At 30.3% G+C, this 23,501-nt stretch overlaps 3 protein-coding genes and 1 pseudogene across 6 annotated transcripts; 2 read left to right on the top strand and 2 right to left on the bottom strand.

The window, feature by feature from the left end:
• The first annotated feature begins 1,231 nt into the window (after positions 1-1,231).
• LOC111301909 (F-box protein At3g62230-like) lies at positions 1,232-2,906 on the top strand. The gene is made up of 5 exons (XM_089744194.1): positions 1,232-1,689; positions 1,795-1,846; positions 2,049-2,212; positions 2,369-2,423; positions 2,537-2,906. Exons 1-5 carry the CDS (start codon positions 1,232-1,234, stop codon positions 2,834-2,836), a joined length of 1,029 nt encoding a protein of 342 aa, XP_089600320.1. The 3' UTR covers positions 2,837-2,906.
• Positions 2,907-9,093: 6,187 nt separating this feature from the next.
• LOC111302273 (septum-promoting GTP-binding protein 1-like) lies at positions 9,094-11,901 on the bottom strand. Its single transcript, XM_022898205.2, has 6 exons — positions 11,405-11,901; positions 11,166-11,283; positions 10,950-11,046; positions 10,824-10,863; positions 10,204-10,287; positions 9,094-9,555 (listed from the first exon to the last, which is right to left on the bottom strand). The coding sequence occupies exons 1-6, from the start codon at positions 11,753-11,755 to the stop codon at positions 9,391-9,393; spliced, it is 855 nt and encodes a 284-aa protein (XP_022753940.1). The 5' UTR covers positions 11,756-11,901; the 3' UTR covers positions 9,094-9,390.
• A 7,587-nt stretch (positions 11,902-19,488) lies between these two features.
• On the top strand, positions 19,489-20,969 carry LOC149514538 (uncharacterized; annotated as a pseudogene). The gene is made up of 2 exons (XR_016328064.1): positions 19,489-19,593; positions 19,693-20,969. The product of XR_016328064.1 is annotated as an uncharacterized LOC149514538 (transcript).
• A 16-nt stretch (positions 20,970-20,985) lies between these two features.
• LOC111301620 (sm-like protein LSM8) lies at positions 20,986-23,339 on the bottom strand. 3 transcript variants are annotated; one of them, XM_022897428.2, is made up of 6 exons: positions 23,160-23,339; positions 22,094-22,183; positions 21,854-21,894; positions 21,640-21,714; positions 21,334-21,386; positions 20,986-21,228 (listed from the first exon to the last, which is right to left on the bottom strand). In XM_022897428.2, exons 2-6 carry the CDS (start codon positions 22,128-22,130, stop codon positions 21,141-21,143), a joined length of 294 nt encoding a protein of 97 aa, XP_022753163.1. In that variant the 5' UTR covers positions 22,131-22,183; positions 23,160-23,339; the 3' UTR covers positions 20,986-21,140. The 3 variants fall into 3 exon arrangements, with proteins under 3 accessions (XP_022753163.1, XP_089600536.1, XP_022753161.1); XM_089744410.1 differs by having other exon boundaries at positions 20,986-21,231; positions 22,094-22,180; positions 23,160-23,332; XM_022897426.2 differs by having other exon boundaries at positions 20,986-21,231; positions 23,160-23,330.
• Between the last annotated feature and the right edge of the window lie 162 nt (positions 23,340-23,501).

Below are 23,501 nucleotides of genomic sequence, written 5' to 3'. Positions count from 1 at the left end.
CTATCTTCTCTCAACTTAGGAATCAATTATCAACAATTTTCATAATCAAATAGATATCTACAAACATAACTGTTCAAGCTGGTAATTGTTTGCATAAATATAATTGTCCACACAGATGTGGACAAAACTATCAAAATATGTCTATTTTTTCAAACACAATTTTCCATAGACAACTCTTGTATAAATATAAGTGTCCAAACATATGTCTATTCGAGATATAAGTGTCAAAATATATGTCTGTAATTTTTTAGATACAATTTTTACTAAATAACATATATATGTGATTTATTATTTTAAAAATATTTCAACATAAAACAACCTTAAGATTAGTTGAATTCTCAAATTGTGAAACTAAAATAAGAAACAAATGAATGACTTGTAAGCTGATATATAAATATATATATATATATTGTGTTACTTTTCTTCAAAAAAAAATCGAAGAATAATAACTTAATATGGTAATAACTATAAAGTTAATGAAATATTCAGTTTTCTGCTTTTTCATTTTATTCTTTAAATACTTAAAATAGTACATAATGATACCTGTTAAAAATAAAAATAAATGAAGAGTTGATATAAAATTTTCATAAAAAAGTTCATATTTGATACTAAATAAGATACACTATAATATAGAGTATCCAAGTAACATTGAAATTCATTTTTACCCAAGATTTTGACATCAGAAGAGTACGAAGGAGTTTTATAACTTTTTGCTTCCGTGAAACTTAAGGCGCAGGCCATGGCTGGTAACAAAGATCTGTTCATGGAGTTGCCCCAATGTCTTCTCCTTATCATCATATCATTCTTACCATTTAAGGAAGCGGCGAGAACTTCCATATTATCCAAACGTTGGCTTAACCTTTGGCGTGCAACAAGGAACATAGAGTTTGACGAGAGTTTCTTTGTTGATCCTGCAGAATCTGATTCAACCAAAGTGATGAAAAGAAGAGAATTTATTGATTTTGTTCAACAATGGATTGGAAACTACTGTCAACCCTGCATAGATAAGTTTGCATTTGGATTCTCTAAGCCCGAACAATTTGTTGCTGACATTGAAAACTTTATAGCATTTGCCATTGCAAAAAATGTCAAAAGGCTAAGTCTTGATTTTTCTGATCCAACATGGACTGAAGATAATCCTGAAAACCATAAACCATTGTTTGATTTGTCTTCACATGTGTATGCACATGAAGTTCTTGAATCTTTGAAATTGTTTTCATGTAAAATTGACATGCCTGCACTCAAAATTTTCAGTCTGCTTAAGGATCTTTCTCTAGGTTGGATTGAACTACAAGCGAAGTTTGTTAAAACCTTGTTGCAATACTGTCCATTGCTAGAGAGTTTGAGTCTGACCAAATGTTGGAACCTAGAGCATTTTGTTCTGTCTGAACCACACTCGCTGCTAAGAAAATTGGTAATTGACAGATGCAGTTTTTATGATCCTATTTGGATATATATTGACAGTGTGCCAAAGCTGCGTTTCATCAAGTATTCAGGGAGAGTAGCCATATTTGATTTGGACCACATATTCTGCTTGGAAGAAGCAGATTTGGATTTCGGGTTAGAGTCAAGTTTCGGATCAAACGATGGTGATTTTCTTTGTAATCTTCTACTTGATCTTTTCTCTGTCACCATTTTGACTGCTTGCAGTTACATGCTTCAGGTGCAACTCTTGATTCTTTCCGTCAGGTTTCTTTTTTTTTTTCCTTTTATTCTACATAATTAATTCCAACCGTCTTTTGAAATTCAATTGATCGTGTCTGATTAATTGGTGTAAAACTGGATAGATTTCAGACATAACTATTTGGACCTTACATATATTTTGCCTCTTGATGAGACAGATTCTGTTCTTTAAAGTCAAGATTTTGAACAATTTTTTTATGTTACTTGGACTCATGTCAGACAATGAGCATGTCTGGTTTCACTATTTGGAGATTTATTTCAATATTTCTGCCATGCCTTCAACAAGCATATTATATATACTTTGGTGGTACAATCAATATCAAGCATGAAACCATCTTGAATTAACATATTTTATTTATTACTTGTGCTTCCATTTCCAGGTTATTCCATATTCAGAAGGGACTACTGGTACTGAATCTCCCTTGAATGTCAGGCATCTGATATTGAAGACTGCCTTACATCGTCATGAATTTTACGGAATAACATTCTTCATGAATACTTGTCCACTTCTGGAGAGTCTTTCAATTTAGCTATGCCCTGCAAGAGTTTTCCCGGTGAGTAAATCTATAGCAATGTGTTAATATTACTTATTCTATACCATGTTCTATAAATCTATGTTACTCGGGCTCGGGGTGAGTGTCACATCTAGGTGTGTGTACAACATGAGCATGTTCATTTTTCTAAGTTTTTCCATATATTTGGAGGGTCAAACGTCCATTTTCCAGATCTTCCAGATATCTGTCTGACTCGAATACTTATCCGACAAAGGCCACATATATAAACTCCCATGCTCTTGATATGATTATCAATCATCAATTAGAAAAAACTGTTGATACTTTTTTCTTTTATCTAGGATTACAAACCCCTATTTGAGTTCAATCCATCTGAGTTTTGGACAAAGAACTTGGTTGTCCACAAATGCATACGCAGAACCTTAAAATTGGTGGAGGTGAAGGGTTTCAAAGGAACTGTGAATGAATTTCTGGTGCTGCAATACCTGATCTGCCTCGGACGTGTAATGGAACGGATGAACCTTTACATTTCAAGGGAAACTGATGACAATGGAGGCAATTTGGAATTATATAGAGCAAGTGCTCAAATGTTGCTGCAGTTGAAAAAGGCCTCAAAGAAACTACAGATATCAATCTATTGAACCAGAAAATCCAGTTGTTGTATGCATGAATTAATTAATAATTTGCAGATATTCTCTTCAAGAAATTGTTGATGAATCTGTAAATGGTTGCTTCCCTAAAAGTATTTGGAATTGGAAGGGTGCTTATGAGAGTTTTCCTCTTAGGCATTTTACTAATGATAAAAAGAAATTCTAAGGTATTTCATAGATTTTCAAACTTTGTCTGGGTAGGTGTGTTGCTTATGTTTGACCAAATATTTAATAGCTATAAACAATAAATTTGGACCTCTTATACCTGAAAAGCCATGCCAGCAGAAATTCTGACTGTCACCTCAGCAGGCTTGACACCTGACACACGTTATTTATAAAGTATAATAGGGGAAGTTTGTTGCGCCTGAAGCAATAGACGCAGCAATATAAAAATAATATATAATAATTAATAATAAAAAATATAAAAAAAATAAAATACATCAAAATTTACGTGAAAAATTTTTTAGTGTGGAGAAAAAAAATCACGGATTATTAAAAAAATCTTCACTATCAAATAATAGATATATAAAGTTCTTCTCTAGCTAAAATTAGAGTTAAACAACAACTAGAGAAATAATTAAAAAAATCTCACTAAATAAGTGACTCAATAAATACACCTTAGATTTGTTCCTAGAGAACTTCAAACCCGATCTTCACCGTTGAGAATGTAAAACTCTAAATCATAAATCTTCTGATAAGGTTCCAACTCAATCAGACCACAGATCGACTTCTGTTCAACTAACTCTCCCTTCTCTTTTTTTTTCTCTATTTTTTTTTGCTTTTCTACTTTTTCTACTTGATTTTCGACACACCCTTAAAACAACCCCATCTCTTTTTTATTAAGTAGCTAGGACTCTTTATAAAATGAAAGATCAAGACTCATGACCTTTACTTGGTCCAAAACCACTTACATGAGACTGGACCTCATTTTTCTAACAATCTACCCCTCCAGCCCTATTAGGAAGAGATTCATCACCATAGCAGTTTCATTTGGAACTTACCTTGGCTAAGGAACTCATTTCGGTCAAGTTACTACAGAGCTCAAGCTTTTTTCTGAAAAATATCTTAGCCAACATATCTGCTACATTCTTATCAGTATGGACTTTCTTCAACAGCATCTGATGTTCTTCAATCACTGAACGTAACCAATAATATCTAACATCAATGTGCTTTGTTCTAGCACGGTACATGGCATTCTTACTCAAATCTAAAACACTATAGCTATCACAAAATACTACATACTCTTTTTTATTCAACCTTAATTCATGAAGCAAACGTTTCATCCAAAGCATTTCTTTATATGCTTCGGTTGCTGCAATATATTCAGCCTCTGTAGTTGACAAAGCAATACACTTCTGCAACTTAGATTGCCAAGATACAGCTCCTCCTGCAAAAGTGAATAAATACCCTGAAGTAGATTTTCTACCATCAAGATCACCTATCATGTCAGCATCAGTAAACTCTTCTAGAACTAGTTGTGAAACTCTATAAGTCAAGCACATTTTTTAGGTACCCCTTAAATATCTAAAAATCTATTTTACTGCTTCCCAGTGAACTTTCCCCTGATTAGAAAGAAATTTGCTCACTACACTAACTACATAGCAATGTCAGGCCTTGTACAAACCATAAGATACATTAAAGAACCGACTGCAGAAGAATAAAGAATACTAGACATAATTAGTTACTCTTTCTTATACACTGGACAAGATTTCTTACTTAGATGAAAATGATTGACAAGTGGACTGCTAACTGATTTAACATGTTGTATGTTGAATCTACTAAGCACTCGTTCAACATACTTTTTCTATAACAACCACAGCTTTTCAGCTCTCTTATCCCGGATAATGTCTATACAAAAAATTTGCTTTGCTGGACCTAAATCTTTCATATCAAAAGACTTAGATATTTGTTCTTTCAACCTACAAACCATACTAGCATTTTGTCCTACAATCAACATATCATCAATATATAATAATAAGATAATAAAGCTACCATTAAAAAATTGTTTAACATACATACAAGAATTCGTTGTTGTTCTTTTATAGTTATGACTCACCATAAAAGAATCAAACTTCTTATATCACTGTTGCGGAGTTTGTTTCAAGCCATACAAGCTTTTTTTCAATTTGTAAACTAAGTGTTCTTTCCTTTTCACTTCAAAACCTCAGGTTGATTCATATAAATGTCCTCTTGTAAATCATTATGCAAAAATGTAATTTTAACATCAAGTTGTTCAAGTTCAAGCTCAAGATTCAAACTAGCTATCAATTTCAGTACCACTCGTATATAACTCATCTTTACTATTGGAGCAAAGATCTCATCAAAATCGATGTCTGATTTCTGAAAAAAAAAAAAAACCTTTTACTACCAATCGAGCTTTGTACCTCACTAGTTTGTCACAATCCTTTTTCAACTTGAACACCCATTTATTTTTTAATGGCTTCTTCTATTTTGATAGTTTAATAAAACCATAAGTACCATTCTTTCGCAATGACTCCATCTCTTCTTTCATTGCTTTTAACCAGTGCTTTCTATTCGGAGTAGCATGTACATCTTGAAAGCTTTCTGGCTCCCCTTCACTGGTAACTAAAATAAAATCTAAACTTGAATACCTGGTAGATGACCTGCGCTCTCTAGTAGATCTCCTAGGCTGAGACTCTACATCACTTATGCTGAAGGTAGCTCCCCCTGCTCAATACTCTCAAGTAGAGAGAATTGCTCTCCTTACTCAAAACGAATTGCATCTGGCTCATCACCAATTATGGTTGGCTCATTCATATTTTCAAGTTTTGTTTCTTGCTCATTTCTACTATCTGTGGCTCTCTCTTGTGAAATCCTTGTCGGTGTTGAAATATCACACTCAATAATAACTCGTGTAGTTTTTTCATTTTTTTTAAGGTCTACTATGGTTTCTTTTTCATAAAAGATCACATCTCTGCTTCTGACTGTCTTTTTTTTACTGGATCTCATACCTTGTAACTAAATTTTTCATCACCATATCCTACAAACACACACTGTGTGGCTTTACTGTCAAGCTTTGATCTTTACTCTTTTGGCATATGCATGAATACTTTACACCTAAAAATTTTTAAATGAGAGTATAAAGTATCTTTTTCTGTCCACATTCTTTCTAGAATGTCAAAGCCTAAAGGAACTAATGATGACTTGTTAAGTAAGTAATAAGTTATGTTGACTGCTTCACCCCATAATGGCTTTGGTAATTTTACCATCCTCAATATACATCTGATTTTTTCCATAATGATTCATTCTTTTAGCTATACTATTATGCTACGATATTTTAGGTTCTATCATCTCATGCCTGATCTCATACTTTGAACAATACTCTTTAAAGCCTTTAGATGTGTATTCCTCACCATTATCAGTTCGAATACACTTTAAGGGTAACCCTGTCATCTTTTCGACCATGGCATGAAATTTTTGAAAATATTATAGTACATGACTTTTGTATTTCAACATATACACTTAAGTCTTACATGAAGCATCATTAATAAAAGTAACAAAATATCTGCTATCACCTAATGACTCAACCTCAACGGGACCACATACGTCAGAATCAATTAATTCCAATCTATTTTCTTTTCTCTGAGAACTTTTACAAAAAAAAAAACTCTATGATGCTTACCAAACAAATAATAATCACATGAATCGAGAGACATACCTTTGGTTAAGGGAATAAGAGACTACGTTATCAAAACCTGTAACCCATTTTTACTCATGTATGCCAGCCTCTTGTGCCACAAATTTGCTGAAGCATCATCTTCAACGGTATTTACCTAGTTACCGTTCAATTGCACCCATGTCTTATATATTGTGCAGCATAGTTTTTTTTTTGTAACTACTATAGATCCTTTAAGAAGCTTCTACTGTCCATTCTTTTATCAGTTTTCATATCCCTCCTTATCAAGGATATTAATAGCAAGCAAGTTCATTCTCATATCTGAAATGTGTCTGACATCCCTCAAAGTCAACATGCAGTTTATACTAGTTTGTATAATAATATCACAAATCCCAACAATCTACGATACACTCTTATTTTTTATCTTGGTACAATCAAAGTCTCTTACTTTGTAAGTTGTAAATAACTCTCTCTTAGGAACACAATGATATAACGCTCTTGTGTCAACTATTCACTCAATGTCGGGATCACTAACATGATTACAATCACCATGTGTACAAATCAAAGTAGCTGAATCACTATCTGAATTCACTGCTGTAACATTGTCATCATCTGAACTCTTATCTTTCTCATCTTTTTGCTCTTGCTTTAAGATTTTATAGTTTCATTTTATATGACCTGTCTTACTACAATAGAAACACTTTACTTTACCTTTAGACTTGGATCTATGTTTAGACTTGCTGCAACATTGTCATCATCTAAACTCTTACATTTCTCATTTTTTTGCTCTTGCTTCAAGATTTTATAGTTTCGTTTTATATGACTTACCTTACCACAATAGAAACACTGTACTTTACCTCTAGACTTGGATCTATGTTTAGACTTACCATGACCTTTTGAGTCCTGACCTCTGTCGATGTTTCTACCCATGTTTTCTGTGACCAGAGCTTGATTTCTAAGATCTACATCTTTTCACCTTGCTTTTTCATTAAGCATACTATTATTTACTATCTCCAATGTCACCTTATAATCATGAGCTAAATTAAGAACAGTCACAACTAAAGTATTTCAGCTGTCTGGCAATGAACCCAAAAGAAATAACGCCTTCATTTAATCATCCATTTTAAGCTCCATAGTAGTCATCCGATTAAATATATCTTGAAAATCACTCGAGTGCTCTGTAACAGATCTCCCTCCCTGTACTGTAAAGTTGTAAGCTTTTTAACAAGCATAACTTTATTCATACATATTTTTCTCTCATACAATACTGTCAATTTTTCTCAAACAATGTGAGCATCTGACTCTTGCGCTACATGATGAAACATGCTGATATTAACCCATTTTCTGATTGTAGCGAGCATCTTTCTACCTAGCTTCTTTCAGCTTTCATCTTTCATATCTGCTGGTTTAGCCGAATCATCTAATACTGGCTCATACAAATCTTTACAATATAGATGATCCTCCATCATAGGCTTCCAAATTGAATAATTCAATGCTGTCAATTTTATCATGAAACTTGTATCACCCTCCATGATCTCAAACAGAATTTACTTCTATCCTAGGTTGTTTCTATATCGATATCTCAAAATAACCCTCACTCTGATACCACTTGTTACACTTGAAGCAATAATCACAACAATACAGAAGCAATAGACAATAATCAATAATAAAAAATGCAGGAAAAATAAAGCATACCAAGATTTACGTGAAAAACCCTCTAGTGTAGAGAGAAAAAATCACAGACCACCAAAAAAATCTTTACTATCAAATAATAGGTATACAAAGTTCTTCTCTAACTAAAACTAGAGCTAAACAACAACTAGAGAAACAATTGGAGAAATCTCACCAAATAAGTGACTCAACAAATACACCTTAGATTTGTTTCTAGAGAGCTTCAAACCCAATCTTCACCGTTCAGAATGTAGAACTCTGAATCATAAACCTCCTTATAAGGTTCCAACTCAATCGGACCACGAATCGAATTCCGTTCAACTAACTCTCTCTTCTCCTTTTTCTTTCTGCTTTTTTTGGCTTTTTTTTTTTTTACTTAGTTTTCGACACACCCTTAAAACAACCCCATCTCTTTTTTATTAAGTAGTTAGGACTCGATGTAAAATAAAAGATCAAGGCCCATGACCTTTACTTGGTCCAAAACCACTTACATGAGACTGGACCCATTTTCTTAACAAAGTTGGACTAAGCACGTAAACACACTCCATTCTTTATCATGTACCTTGTTGATTCGAGCATAGAAACGTGTCTTAAAATACAATCTCCCACCCCCCACCCCCCACTTTCTCCCTGACAGGCTCTTCAAATTGCATCTATAGGACCCATTCCCTTTATGAAGTTTATAATTTATTCCCATTTTCATATTCTTTAAGTTGCTTGGAAACCAAGTGGAATTATTCCAACTCCACTAAGCAACATCAGTTTCCCCCTCTCTATTTTTACTCTTTTTTAGTAATAATGAACTCTTTCAGGAAAACTCTTAGAGTATCTGCACCATTCTTCAAAGCTAAAAGCAGATTCTCCTATGCGGAATGAATGGGAAAAAGAGTTGACTGAATATATTAAATTAGAAGGGATGAAAACATGGAAGCTCGTGATCTTAGTATATTACATTTCTGTTATTCATCTTCTGCATGAAAAGACTCAGTACGTTACAACCATTTTACAGTATGATATGTTACTTAAATCACTGAAACATCAGAGATCAGCTAACTTTGAATTCAGTTTAAAATGTTACAACGAAAAGTAAAGCAATAAAAAGAAAAGAACAAAACAATGAATGACCAATTGCTGTTTGTGGGGTCAATTTGCTACTAGGATGGAAGAAACTTTTTTTTTCTTTCTCTTTCGGCTGTGTACATAAAAGTCAGTGGAAAACCCCCCAAAAAAGCAGATTTTAGAAGTCGATAATCGGCTCTCCAATAGTCAAGTTTCTCTCTACCGTCCATGGCAAGTTAAAGAGTTTAGCCATAATGAACTTGAAGATCTTGTTCACATTGATATTGTGTGTAGCACTTGAGAAGAAAAGGGTTGCTTTCATTGCCCTGGCATATGCTCTTGCCTGTTTCAACAAATACAAAATGCAAGTTTCATTACTGTTAAAGGAAGTTTCTTTGCCTAAAGTAATTAAATTTCCAAGCTTTCTACTTTAATCAACAAGTGGCCCCTAGTGTTTAATCTTCTTTAAGTGTGGATTGGGATAGAAAAAGAGAGGTTTGTCACAAATGTCAAATGGCTGAGAATTGACAAAGGAAGACTTCTCAGTCATCCTTGGACATCCCATTCCACTTTTTCAAATGTGTCACTGCTAAGGCAAAATTAAATATTTGATGATAAGATATAGATATAGGAAACACTAATGATTTAGGTATTTCGAGTTAATGTTTCTTGGACTCGAGTATTAGCGTCCGAAATAGATACATGTTTAAGAAGGGTATGTTTATGCTACTATGTTTGCTTTAGGGTCTCGAATATGTGTTCAACACAAATACGTTATAGAAAATTGAACACAAATACGTTATAGAAAATTGAAGATTGAGAGTAACATATAGTTCCATGGTTTGGTCAAAAATATTTGTGAGTCTTTCTTACTTCTGAAAGCAACATATGACAATAGAAACTGGAAGTAGACTAACAGAAGCAGAGAAAGAAGTTCTGAAAAGTCTGAAATCAAAGCATGCAAAAGAACAAATAAATGCAAGTTGTTTACCTGAGTCACAATGGTCCATTGCAAATCTGGGGGGAGTCTAACAAATTCATCAAATTTTGTTCCTATTAATATTGGAATTGCTGTCTGCAAAATATTGGGAAAAAAAAAAAAAAAGAAGGAAGAAAAAGCAAATTAAGACAAAACACTTGAAAAGCTGGAAACTTATATAAAGAACAGCCAAACCATCATGAATTTCAAGGGCTCCACCCCATAAAATCCTTTTCTGGTACAGACCATCCATGAAATGGGGCACTAATTTTATGGTCCATGTACTGAATTTGACATCCATCCTCTTTATTATTTGCCAGTAAAGCCTGAATTTGACATCAATCTAATGATTTCCTCATTAAAATTAATTCATCCATCCCCACATTCATTCAGAAGAGCAAGTTGTTTCCTAAAGTGTCAATTATTGATGTATTAACAGTTAATAATTGGCTTAAAATTGCAATTATTGATGTAAACATCATTCAATTTTGCAGTTTCAAGAATCAAGACCCCTTTCTCAGGAGTGGGAAACATTGGACAAACCAGCAAATCTTAACTGCTCATTGACAGGAAAGTACCATGAATTTCTATCAGAAACACTGATTATGTTAAAAGGAAAGAAAATTTAGCACCTGATTCCACTTTCTTGCTTGACTATACCATCCAAGAACACTGCAAAATCCAACAAAACATGCAAATATCAGAAAACAATCAATTGCAGTACTTTTTTCCAATTGAAAAACAGGTTTTAAACTAACCTGTTAAGGGTGCATCGACTAGTTAGATCAAACATAAACAAAATTGCTACTGCATCTTTACAAGCAATTGGCAGATGATCAAGTGAGTTACAGTCACCTGCAACCAAATAATCAGAAAAAAATCTACTTGCAGCGAAACAACATAGGTGAAAGTTCAAAAACAGACAAGAAACAAATAACCCAAAAAGGTAAAAACAAATTCGTTGATTAAAATACCTCCTACATCCCATATGCTGAAAGCAATCCTGGCACCTTGAACAAATAATGTTTTGTTTACTAAATTTAACCCTGTCATTTGCAAGCTTTTTTCTTGCTCATCCCCAACATATTTGATCTTCAAAAAACAGTTAATACCATTAAAACCTACTCATTTTAAGTGAATTTTCATTAAGCTAAGTCATTACCAAACATCAGAAAACCAAAAAAAAAAAAGAACCAAAACCTCATGTGCTTACCAGAAAGCTCGTTTTTCCAATTTGGCAGTCACCTAGCAAACTGATCTTCAAACTAACCAAATCCGAATCCGTCTCATACCCATTACATATCATCCTCTGATGGTCCTCCGGAAAGGCCTCGTCACCGTCTACCACCACCCCTTCAACCGGAGAAGAAGAATCCCTTCCAGCCAATCTCCTATAGTGAACAGACCTTCCTGTAGAACAAACAAGAATCCTATCCCAAATGAACCTAAAAAATCTTCGAAAAATCGATACTTTTTCTAGTATACTCCTCTTAATATTAACATGAACAATTTTTCTATAAAGTTGTGTCATCTTTCCGGTGGCTTCATGCATGATTTCGGACATGGAAATGGAAGATTGATTGCTGCTTTGACATAGTATTTTGTGTTCTTTGGGTTATGTTTTGGTGTTTTTCAACTTACCAACAAGGCCAACTAGCATATTTGTTATGCAATAGGGATAACGGTTGACCGGTATTTTTTTTTATACCCAAACAATCCAAAATGCCGGCTTCTTGGGGTCTACGTAGAATGGGCATTTGGGTATGCAAAGACTATTACATAAAGATGACAAGGGTAATATGGTCATTTTGTTGAAAGGGTAATTTCGAGAAGACAAAATATTTTATTTTTCTTTTATTTTTTTTGGAGGAATAAATCTTTGCCTATATACAAAAGCACAAGCATCTTGTGAGGTGTTTTTTAAGCTTAGAAAAACAAGAATATGGTGTTTTGCTAAGATAAGAAGAATTAAAGTGTTAGGTTCGGGATTGTGGTAGTCAATATATTCTCAAAAAGTGGTTTATATATATATACTAGCTTTTTTGCACGTGCGTGATGTGTGATTTTATTTTTAAAAATTTAATTTAATAAATATTTTTTTTGGATATCATGATAATTAGAAATTCTAATAATTTGATTTTGGTATATATAAGTAAAATTTGATAGCTTTTGATATAACTTTGGTTTCGATAATTTTTAATATGTTTTGGTAATCTTTATTAAAAGTTTCATAACCTTTGATTAAATTTTGGTAAATTTTTTATACAAATTTAGTAACCTTCAAATTTAATTTGGTAATTTATAACATAATTTTTTAACATTCATATAAATTTGGTAAATTTTATAAAGTTTTGGTAATCTCTTAAGGTAATTTTGATAACTTTTCATATCATTTTGATAATTTATTATATTCTTTTGATAATTATTGAGAAAATTTATGATATCATATATCTAATAATTGATTCTCATAACAAAGCGTGAGTTCTATTCAAATATAAGATAATTTTTTATATATATAATAACATTATTACTTCATTAAATTCAAACTTCTTTTACTAATTGTTTTATTAAAAAGTTATCAAAATCAAAATTATATCTAAAATTACCAAAATTATATTAAACTTACTAAAATTTTATCCAAAATTATATAAATGATTACTTAATTATATCATAAGTTACCAAAATAGTAGTAAAGGTTACCAAAATTATATTAAAAGTTGCTAAAATTTTATGAAATACTATAAAACTTCTAATAAAGGTTACCACAATATATCAAAAGTTATCAAAATCAAATTTATATAAAAGGTTATCAACTTATATCAATGGTTATCAAAATAGTATTAAAAGTTACCAAATTTTATTAATAGTTATCAATTTTCTAACAAAGGTCATCACAATATATGAAGATTATCAAAATTAAATTATATAAAAGATTATCAAATTATATCAAAACTTACTAAAATTGTATTCAAAGTTGCTCAAACTATATCAATGGTTATCAAAATTATATCATAAGCAACTAAAATTGTATTAAAAACCATCAAAATTATATCAAACTTACAAAAAATTTATTAAAAATTACCAAAATTGTATTAATGAGTACCTAAGTCATATAGTAAGTTACCAAAATAGTATTAAATGTCATGAAAATTATATTAAAAATTACCAAAATTTTATCAAAACAGTATTAAAACACATGCAACTCTTGACTCATCTTGTGTTATTATTTCATTTATAGAGCTAGGTCCCAAGTGTTTTGTTTTGTTATTTGATTCAAGTATATTGTACATTGGTTAACATTAATGAAAAAAAAAATGAGTAAAAAGTAAAAGTATTTGTGCAAGCATGCATACCATGGATTTTCACATTATTATCTAAACTAATAATAATTTTTTGCCAGGTTGTTTGACATTATTATCTAAGGTAATAATAATTCTATTTCCATTTACAATTAGTTGTGTTTAAATAGAAGTCTATGAAAAATATTTTAGTCATCTTAAGTAATTAATACATTAATTAATTCTACTATGACTATTACTTAAAATAACTTTTAATAATACATAAAATTTGTAAAGATATAAATTGTTAATTCAATAAATTTTAAAGGGTATTTTAATCGATCATTTTTAACATTTCACACTTTTACGTATAGATATAGATGATATAATATATATATTATTTTTATTTATTTATTTATTTCTTGGATGGATTCACTTACGTACACTAATGTAAATATTACATTTTTTTATTATTGGATTAAAATAGTATATATATATATATATATATATTAATCTTATCTAATTTTAATCTCTTTAAAGATTATTTTAAAAGCACACTCTTTCACATTGGTATAAAATGAATATAATTATTCATATAATTGTTTTCCTGCTTTAAATATGATTAGTGGGTTTGGTGTTAATGTGAATAATGCTTCTACATACCAATTAAAATGAAGTAAAAGAAAATAAATAAAAACACATTATGCTGGACAAGATAAAAATATGTGGGAAATTAGATATTTGTACTTTCAAAAGGTGTTATTTTTGTTAATTATGAAAATAACAAAAAGAAAAAGGTTTATTAGAAATAGGTCTCAAATTTTACTTTTGAAATAACAATTTCATAAGTTTTTCTTTTCAAAGAATAATATATATAAATTGAACATGCTTTTAAGTTTGAAACTTATGCTCAAAAAATGTTATAAAAATTGGGCAATCATTGATTTTTCAAGTGACAAACATAAAGGACAAAATTCTGGATTAATGGGTGCATTTCATCTATAATTGTTGTAATACGATTAACTAATAACAATTCAAAATTATTTGGGATCAATCAAAAATTTATGTAAAGTCCATACCTATAAGTAATGAACCCCTACTTAATACTAAATAATTATAGAATTATAATAAAAAAATTATAAGTAATACGCTCTCGAATTAATGAAGACAAACAACCAATTAAATTGATACTTAAATGTTGAATGTTGGATAAAAAGAATATTATAGATGCAACTGTTTACAAGTAAACAGAGAAATTATATGATACAACATAATCAATGTCATAAAACAACCATAAATTTTGTCTTTTAATTCATAGATTTAGATCAATTGAACCGATTTAAATACTTTTTGAACAATAAAAAACTTTTAAATCTCTTTTCAAATCAAATTCAAATTCGAGGCAATAAAAAAAACACTTTGAGTGACCATAGGTCAATATAAATCTTTTAGAATAAAGCAAAAGCTAAAGACGCCAACACAATGACGTATAAACCCCACCATTTCTATTCTTTTTAGATTAACTATACTTTATAGTAGTTTATAAATGTTGTTATACCCTTTCTTTTCACTATAGATTAAAAAAAAAATTAGCAAAAATATTTTAAAAAGAAAACAAAAAATAGCTTTTGATAACTTAGGATTGTTGGCATTGATTTTTTATTTACAATCTATCTATATCCATAATTTTCTCTTCCATTAAGGGATGTTATTATCATATGTACCCACCATTGGTAATATCTATTTCATTTTGATGAATTCATTTCCAATTATGCCCTCACTAGTTCTATTTAATAAATTGAGTACGATATTCCAATGGTTCATGGTTCAACAACTCTATAGGTAGTTGACAAGAGCTAAAGGTTTATTTATAAGTTAATTATATGCTTCTTGTCTGTGTCATTATGAATTGAATCTTTCTATGTTTCTCAAAAAGTGGTTTGGCTTTTGGGTTCAAAAACTTTTGTAAGCACGTAAAATAAAGAGAGTTATTTAGTAAAATGTGTGTGTGTATATATATATATATATGATATAAGATTTTATATGATTCATAATAATTTCTCTATATTATATACTTCTTCTGTTCCATCTTTTTATTCATTTTTTTCCTTTTTGGAATGTCCCAAAATTATGTTTTATTTTTTTAAAACATCTAAAACTTTTATTTTTTATATTTTAAAATTATATTTTATGATTTTTTTTACTTTTTGACATTAAAAGTCATGAAACTTTAATTTTATTTTTAATTTTAATATTAAATATATTAAAATTAAAACTTTTTTTTTTATTTCGTGAAAGTCAATATATAACAAATATTTTGGAATTGAAGGAGTATATCCATTCCTAATGTATTGGATATATATTTGTCAATTATCATATTGATATTGCAATTGTTAGAAATCATATAGCATTTTCAATATAATTAATCTACACTTTGTGTCATTTTAGGAATATTGATAAATTTGTCGACATCTACTTTAAATATATAAAAAAAAAATTAAATTTAATGATAGTCATGTATAAATATATACCATGTGATCTTTTAATCACGAGAAAAAAGAGTTTAATTTAATTAATTAGTATTGTTTAATCATTTAGAACTATGATATTTTGAGTTTAAAGTTAAAAATTCGAACTAAATCAGTATAACATAAAAAAATTACTTTATATATATATAAAGATATATATAAATAAAAGTAACACAAAAAATGCAAATAAATGTAATTAAATAATCAAAATTATGGGTATTAATTTTTTCCATAAAAAAATAAGTATTTTAGATATAATTCAATTGTCAACTTTGTATTATATTGTGAAGCTAACGATCACGACATCTACAATAATCTAAGAGAAACATTGAAATATAATTAATTAAATATTATCCATTTGGTAAGAAATGCCCTAAAAAGAGGGATGGGCCCATAGTGGACAATTGGACCAGAACCACCTAACTAATTTACATAATCTAATTTGTTTGCTATAAAAAAATTAAAAAAAAAAAAAAGGTTAATGGAGTTGGGTAGGACATGAAAAGCTAATACCAAACTATAATAATTAAAGAATAAAAAATTAAGTAAAAAAATCTTAGATTAATCTTATCATTCTATACATATGTATGTTAATGATGTTGCTAACATTTTCTTGATCTAGAATTTGATTAAAAATGTTTTATGAAATTTACTAGGATTTTGATAATGATGTTTATGATTAGGTTTCTTTTCTTTTCTTTTTTATTGTAACTTTTTTTTTTTATTTTTTTCCAATTTTAGTACCAAACAAAAGGTAGTGAAAAAGGCTTACCAATTCAATGATGGTTTGCACAACACATCAAGAAACTTTTCAAGGGAAGTACCCTTCCCTTTGCTACATGTGAAAATCAATTTGTATAAGTAATCTTAGTTTAAGTAATAACTTCTAATTTTCTTGGGACAACCATTTCACCTAACAATATTCTTGCAACAATATTTAAGCTCATTATCCTTAGTTTTGAATGTTAAATTAAGAGATATGAGATATTAAATCATTTTAAATTCAAATCTTCTTGAATTCTTGTGTTTTGTTCAAAATTAATGTTAATTATCATTTTTTTTTTCAACAATATCTAAGATGGGAGGACTCAAATTAAGGTGTATATATCTACTAATTAAATTGTGCTTTTTGACTTATTATATCTACATAAAAGAATGTCATTATCTAATATCATCACCATCATAAAGAATGAGAAAGGAGTAATTCATTTAAGACTTTAAACATATATCAATGCACTTAGCAATATGACAAAACCAAATGACATCTATTTATTGGTATTTACTAATATATTAAAGAGTTTTTATTATATATATATATATATAGAGAGAGAGAGAGTCAAAGTTGAAGATTGAAATCTCTCTTTTCTTAAGTTTGGTACATAGATTTAATTTGCTATAATATTAAGGCATAGAGATTTTAATAATTCGGTTTTAATCAAATTAATCAATCAAATCAATTTAATTTAGTTAATCGATTGGTTATCGAATTAATTTCGATTGGTTAATAAAAGTGATTTTAGAAGAATTTTGATTTTCAGTTAATTCGGTTTTTAACCAAAATTTTAATTGAAATATAGCAAAATCCAAACATAAATTAAAAAATACATGAAGTTGATTATTTTATTTCATATGTTTTAGAGTTTTTAAGATAATACTTTGATATTTAAATATTTTATTGGATTATTTTATATAATTTGTTTAAAATTTAAGAAATTAAGAGCTTAAAATATATTTTATTTTAATTGTATTTATTATTCAATTAATCAAAAAAATTAATCAAATTTTTTATCGATTAATTTTTAAAATTAATAAATTCAGTTCAATTAACGAAAATAAAATTATATAATTCAATTAATTAAGTTTTAAATAATTTGATATGAAATTAATCGAACTAATCAAATAAACAGCAATCTCCTATATATACTTTTCTAAATCAAATGGATTAGAATTAAGGGTAACCAACATTAATATTTTCCGACCTTTATACACCATCTTCAATCCTTTTTCGGGTGAAATAAGAGAAAACACTACCTCAAAGTTCAACATTTGGCTCAACGATACGTGTTCATATAATCTTATTTAAAGAGCAAGTTTGAATTTTTTTTCTTTTTCCAAAATAAATAAAAGAAACAAACACTACTTCAAATAAAGTTGGGATACATATCTTAAGCCAAATGGACAAAAGATAAGGTAAGAAGGAGAGAAAGCAAAGTATTGTTGTTCTCAAAGGTTTTTCAAATGGTTGGTTAGATGACAATGACAAAACCAGACCAGACCACACCAACCATTTAGCCAAAGAACAGTGCATCTGCCAATCAACTATTGTGGCTTGTAAAAGGACCCATTGTTGCTTAACCATTTTCACTTGACTCAACCCAAATTAAGTCAGCAAAATAAAAGAATCTGTTTATGTCAAAAAATAAATAAATAAACAAAACTTTTTAAACAAGTTTTTAATAAAAAATTGATGATATGATATGATAAAAATATATTTAGTTTAAATATCTTTTATGAAACAAATCAATGACTTAGCTCGCAATCATTTTAAAAATATGATATATGATAAGTTTAAAATTCGAATCTCAACACATATATTTTTTTTTAATTACGACTTTTTTTATATAAATAAATTTTACACTAAACTAATGTTTGTTTAATATTTTCAACAAATCATATCTTTAATCTTAAAAAAAAAAGTCCCAAATTCATTTTCTTATCTATCAAATTATATATTTTTCAAAAAGGGTTTTAATGTTTTCTAAGGACAACTAATTTTTTCATAAACAACAATAATCCTAATTCTATATTAGATATATCAATTTTATACAAACTTAATGAAAAATTTGATTTTTTATTTGAATTAGATAAAAATGGATATTAAATTTTAGAGATGTGGAAGGAAATAGGTTTAATTTTAAAATTTTAATCAGATTAAGATACAAGATCAGGTAATATAGCACTTATCCCATATCCCTACTCAAGTAAATTAGGGCGAATAAGAAAAATTCCCTTGAAAATATCTCAAAATAACACCAAAATACCTGAAGTTAAAACAAAATTTTCTGGCAAAGTTAGAACAGGAGCCCAAATTCATTGGGTCATCTTTCACAATTTTGGCCCAAAACCAAATCTCCTCCTTTATAGTAATCTTCTTCAGCCCGTGAAATCTCAAACCCTGTCCTTATATGATCTAGGCCCATAGAAATTATTTTCTTTCCATATTTTTTCTCATCCCAAAACCCTTAAAAAATTTTATAACGTGTTCAAGTCGATTCAAAATTAATTGAATCGAATTATTTAATATTAAATTTTTTTATTTTAGCTCTCCTTTCACGGCTTCGAGTTTTGGTTGAACAAGTAAGTTTAAAAACTTCCAATTAATAGTCAAATTTTGTAGAAGCGGTGAAGCCCGGCTGGGTTATAGTGTGATTGCATTGACCCAGTTTACATGGTTAATGGACATGTTCTAAATAGCATGAAATTCTGCCGTTGTTTTCCTTTTGCAGATATTACTTGATATTGTCTCAGCGTTCAATACTGTCTGTTCTCTCTCCCAAAAGAAGCACTCTGTAAAAATAACTCACGAAGAAATTGAGGTTGATCCATGCTCCATAATGGTCCAGAACCATTTCTTTTTCCTAAAGTTTTGTTGCTTAGAGCAGTTTCCTAAGCCTTTTTCATTCGCAATGGTGTAGGTATATAGAGAATTTTATCCAAAACAAGAGGACTATGTCACCCTAGAGCGTGTCTGGAACAACAATAAGTTTGTATTGGTTGAGAGGATGACTAAATGTGAGATTGAAATGCAAGAAGGGGACACTGGTGAAGAAGTTTCAATAGGAGATAGTGCAGTGCGGTACAAGACTATTGAGTCTTTTCTAGGAGGTGACAGCATTCATCGTATTTTCTAGTTTTGCATCTTTTTCTTTTGTATCCAACATCTCCACCCTTTACCCCTTTGCTGTTTTACTGTATAGTTCTATATCTGCCATGCTCACTGGGCTACAGAGGTTGTTAGTTTCCTTTTAGGTGTTAGTGCAGCTAGGAACCAGCGCATTAAAAACAAATTTTGGTATATATAGTTCCTGTCTGATTAGTACTTACTTTGAACCCTTAGGAATGTTTGACTGCTATACCTCATGTGAAAAAATTATCTTATATGAACCAGCCAACTACCGGGAAGGCTGATGCAGAAAGATTACCTCATGTGAAAAAGTCTACAACTGACTTTATAACAGACCCCTTGATTGAGGAGGAGGACAAGAAGCAGGTTGAATTGCTGAAAAAGTAGATACCACTGTTATTACTGAAACCCCTGGGTTGAAAAATGTATCCGAAAGCTCTAATGCCTGCAGACACTGGCACTTCTGCTAGCTCAGATAGTTTAAAAGTGATGTCTAATGGAAAAGTGGCATTTGTATCTGTAAAAAAGTCAGCATCTTCAGCAGCAAATCCAACTGGTCTTACTGCAAAGGCTGCACCACCAACAATGAATCCAAATGATCTTCCATCAAAAGTAACTGGAAGCAATGGAGGTGACAACACAGATGCATTTTACAGCTTGTTCACCCGTGGAAACCTCAAAGATAGTCTGTTTGGATGATTGATCAATTGAACAAGCCATTCTTTCAATTTTGTTTAGGTCTACTATTTTGTAATTTTCTTTCCCAGATATGCTTCAGAGGTGGGCCAAAGAATGAAAGAATCAAGTAAATGCAATCCCAAATTCCACCTCAATAAGAACACCTAAAGTTTTGCTTGTTATCACAATCTTGGTTTTGCAAGAGGATATTTCATTTGTACACATGACACTGAAGTTTCACAAAACAGAAAATTTATTTATTTTCAGTTGAATTTGCAACACAACATGAATAGAGGCTTGCTTTCCCGTTTTCTGGTTTCATTATTTGTTTTCAGCTAATCTTGTGTTTACAGAAAAGATTATATTTCTGTTACAGAACATAAAGCATGATCAAAGGAAAGAAGCATGAAAAACAGCTACCAATAAAATATAACGTAGAAATAAATCCAAAATGTATTACACATTGGGTTTCTCATATCACATTTCTGTTCTGTGAAATGTTTCTTTAGGTATTTAATCCAACATGCTGTTCTTTGCAACTCTACAACTTTCGTGGTTCAATCAATGGATAACAGGCTTCAGAGGATGTGCTCTCAAGTTTGATAAGTCAAGAGCAGAATCAAGCTCTTCATCCAGTTCGCCAACAACACTTCTGCAAGAATTATGGAACAGCTTATAGAAAGGAAGTCATAGCTAAGAAAAAATGTCAAAGAACAGAATAATGAATAGCAAAGGAAGCTGAAAAGTGACATACATGTTGTCACCTCTTATTATGTACAAACCCAACACAAGTTGCTGAACACCTTCCTGCAAATTTCAACTCAGAATTAATAAACAAAACTATACCAAGGGTTTGAATTATATTATATTTTGGGATAAAGAAAAAGAAGAAAAGAGAGAACGGATCAAATAAAGATAAGGAGTTGTTTATAAGTAAATAAATTAATACTTCTCAAAGTATTATGATAAAGATAAACCTTTTGCTTCTCCAATAAACTAGGTGCCTAGTGATTAAAGGAATAAATAATAAAAAGGAAGCTTGTTGAATAATGACACAAACCTTCGTGGAGTACACACGTTCATGAGATTCATCAAGAATGATATTTGTGGCCTGATCAAAGCCTTTTAAAACTCCCTGTGTACTTGAAAGAAGAAAAACAAAGGTGTAATGGTGCAGATTAGGATCTCACTGAAACTAAAAAAAATTTAAAATTAGGTGAAAAATATGTTATTAAAAAGATTAAGAAATGTAAAGCAAGAATTCCTTAACATACCACTATGTTGCGTCCATCATTTGTAATGACCGAGATTGTCTCTGCACATTAAAGAAATGATTCAGAGAGAGAATAAATAATGCCAACGCCCAATTAACTTTGACCAAAAATGCCAATAAAGAATATAAAGAACAGAAGAGTTTGACCGTTGATGCGTATTAAGTCCCACTGTTAATTTGGCTATAGTTGCTATACTTAAAAGCATTACAAGAAACAAATAGGTTATCACAGTATGCTTACGATCTACAAGAGACTCAAGCCCAGGGCCAGTTGACATTTTGAAGCTTCTAAAAGCAGTAAATTTGACTGGCAACACAGGAGGAGAATCTTCTGCACAAGGAGAGAAGGATGATATAAATTCCAAAATACAAATTCCACCACAGAAATAAGTCAATAAGACATATTACGAGAACACAAGAATATGATTCCTGCATAGTATCTCCACCAATTCGTATATGTTATATGGAAAAACTGAAGGTCTGCCTGCAAAAATTCATTGAAAATAACGTAGGGACAAATATTTCATAATTCAAATACATTGTAACTCAAACTCTCACAAGATTTCAGTCTACTCCTAAAACTTGGCTACCCATTAGTCTCAATGCTATACTTCTTCAAAAGTTCCTTTTAGTTACATTAAACACAGATTCATTTGTAGAGCCAGATCTGTGAGGCCTAACACGACTGGAATTCAATATTTTGTTGGTTGTCACAACTTGAAGTAATCACCCACATAATAAATTGAATGAACATCAAAATTTATGAGTTATAAAATTCCAATATATCTTTTTCCTTCAGATAAAAAGATCCACAAGTGAAATCAAAACTTGGCAGCAATGCTCAACTAAACTTTAGTTGCCAAAAGCCTAGGCTAACCACACGATTCTTCTCACAATCTCAATGTATCTCACGAACATTTCTTACATACAGTTCAACCCAAATTTGTCGTTTTAACCTTAATAACATTCAACAAAAGTTCTTCACTTGATTAAAATCTAAAGCTTTTGAACACATCATTCAAAACAGATCCCAATTCAGAAGCCAACTCACCATATTAAACAACAAGAAAGACCCAATACTATAGATAAACAAATTACAAACAAAACAAAAGGAATCAAGCACTTTCACCATTAACCCATATTTCAAAATCACTCATATCAACAAACCCAAGTCTCAAAATCCCATATTTCATCAGATTAACAACTCAAAACCATAAATTTATATAAAAGTTAACCTTTAAAAGCAACAAGAAATCAATAAAAAAATGTAAACAAAAACAGAAACTTTAACCGAGAGCAGCTCAAACCTGCGTATGGAGCAGGTTAAGGGGTCAATTAGGAACCCGAATATTTGTAGGATAGGGTTTTTCAAAATATATCGGCTGAGTTAGGGTAGAGAGAGGGCAAAGGAAGAATACGGAGAAACAAGAACGTTGATGGTCTATAGCAGTTTGGTCTCCTATTTGGAGGGTAATGACATGGCGTAATCTTTGCTGTACGTAACTTTTTAAGAATAACGTGGCATGTCGTCTAGGTGCTAATAGGCTTGTAAACATTTTTTTTCATTTTTAAAAATTTGATATATATATATTTTTTTTATATTTTTAGATATTTTTAAAATATATTTTTTAAATATCTAAATTTTTTAT

Source organism: Durio zibethinus, chromosome 15 (assembly GCF_047325235.1).
Source record: "Durio zibethinus cultivar Kanyao isolate XHJ-2024 chromosome 15, ASM4732523v1, whole genome shotgun sequence".
NCBI classification, from domain to species: Eukaryota; Viridiplantae; Streptophyta; class Magnoliopsida; order Malvales; family Malvaceae; genus Durio; species Durio zibethinus.
This window is presented reverse-complemented; position numbering and strand designations above follow the sequence as displayed.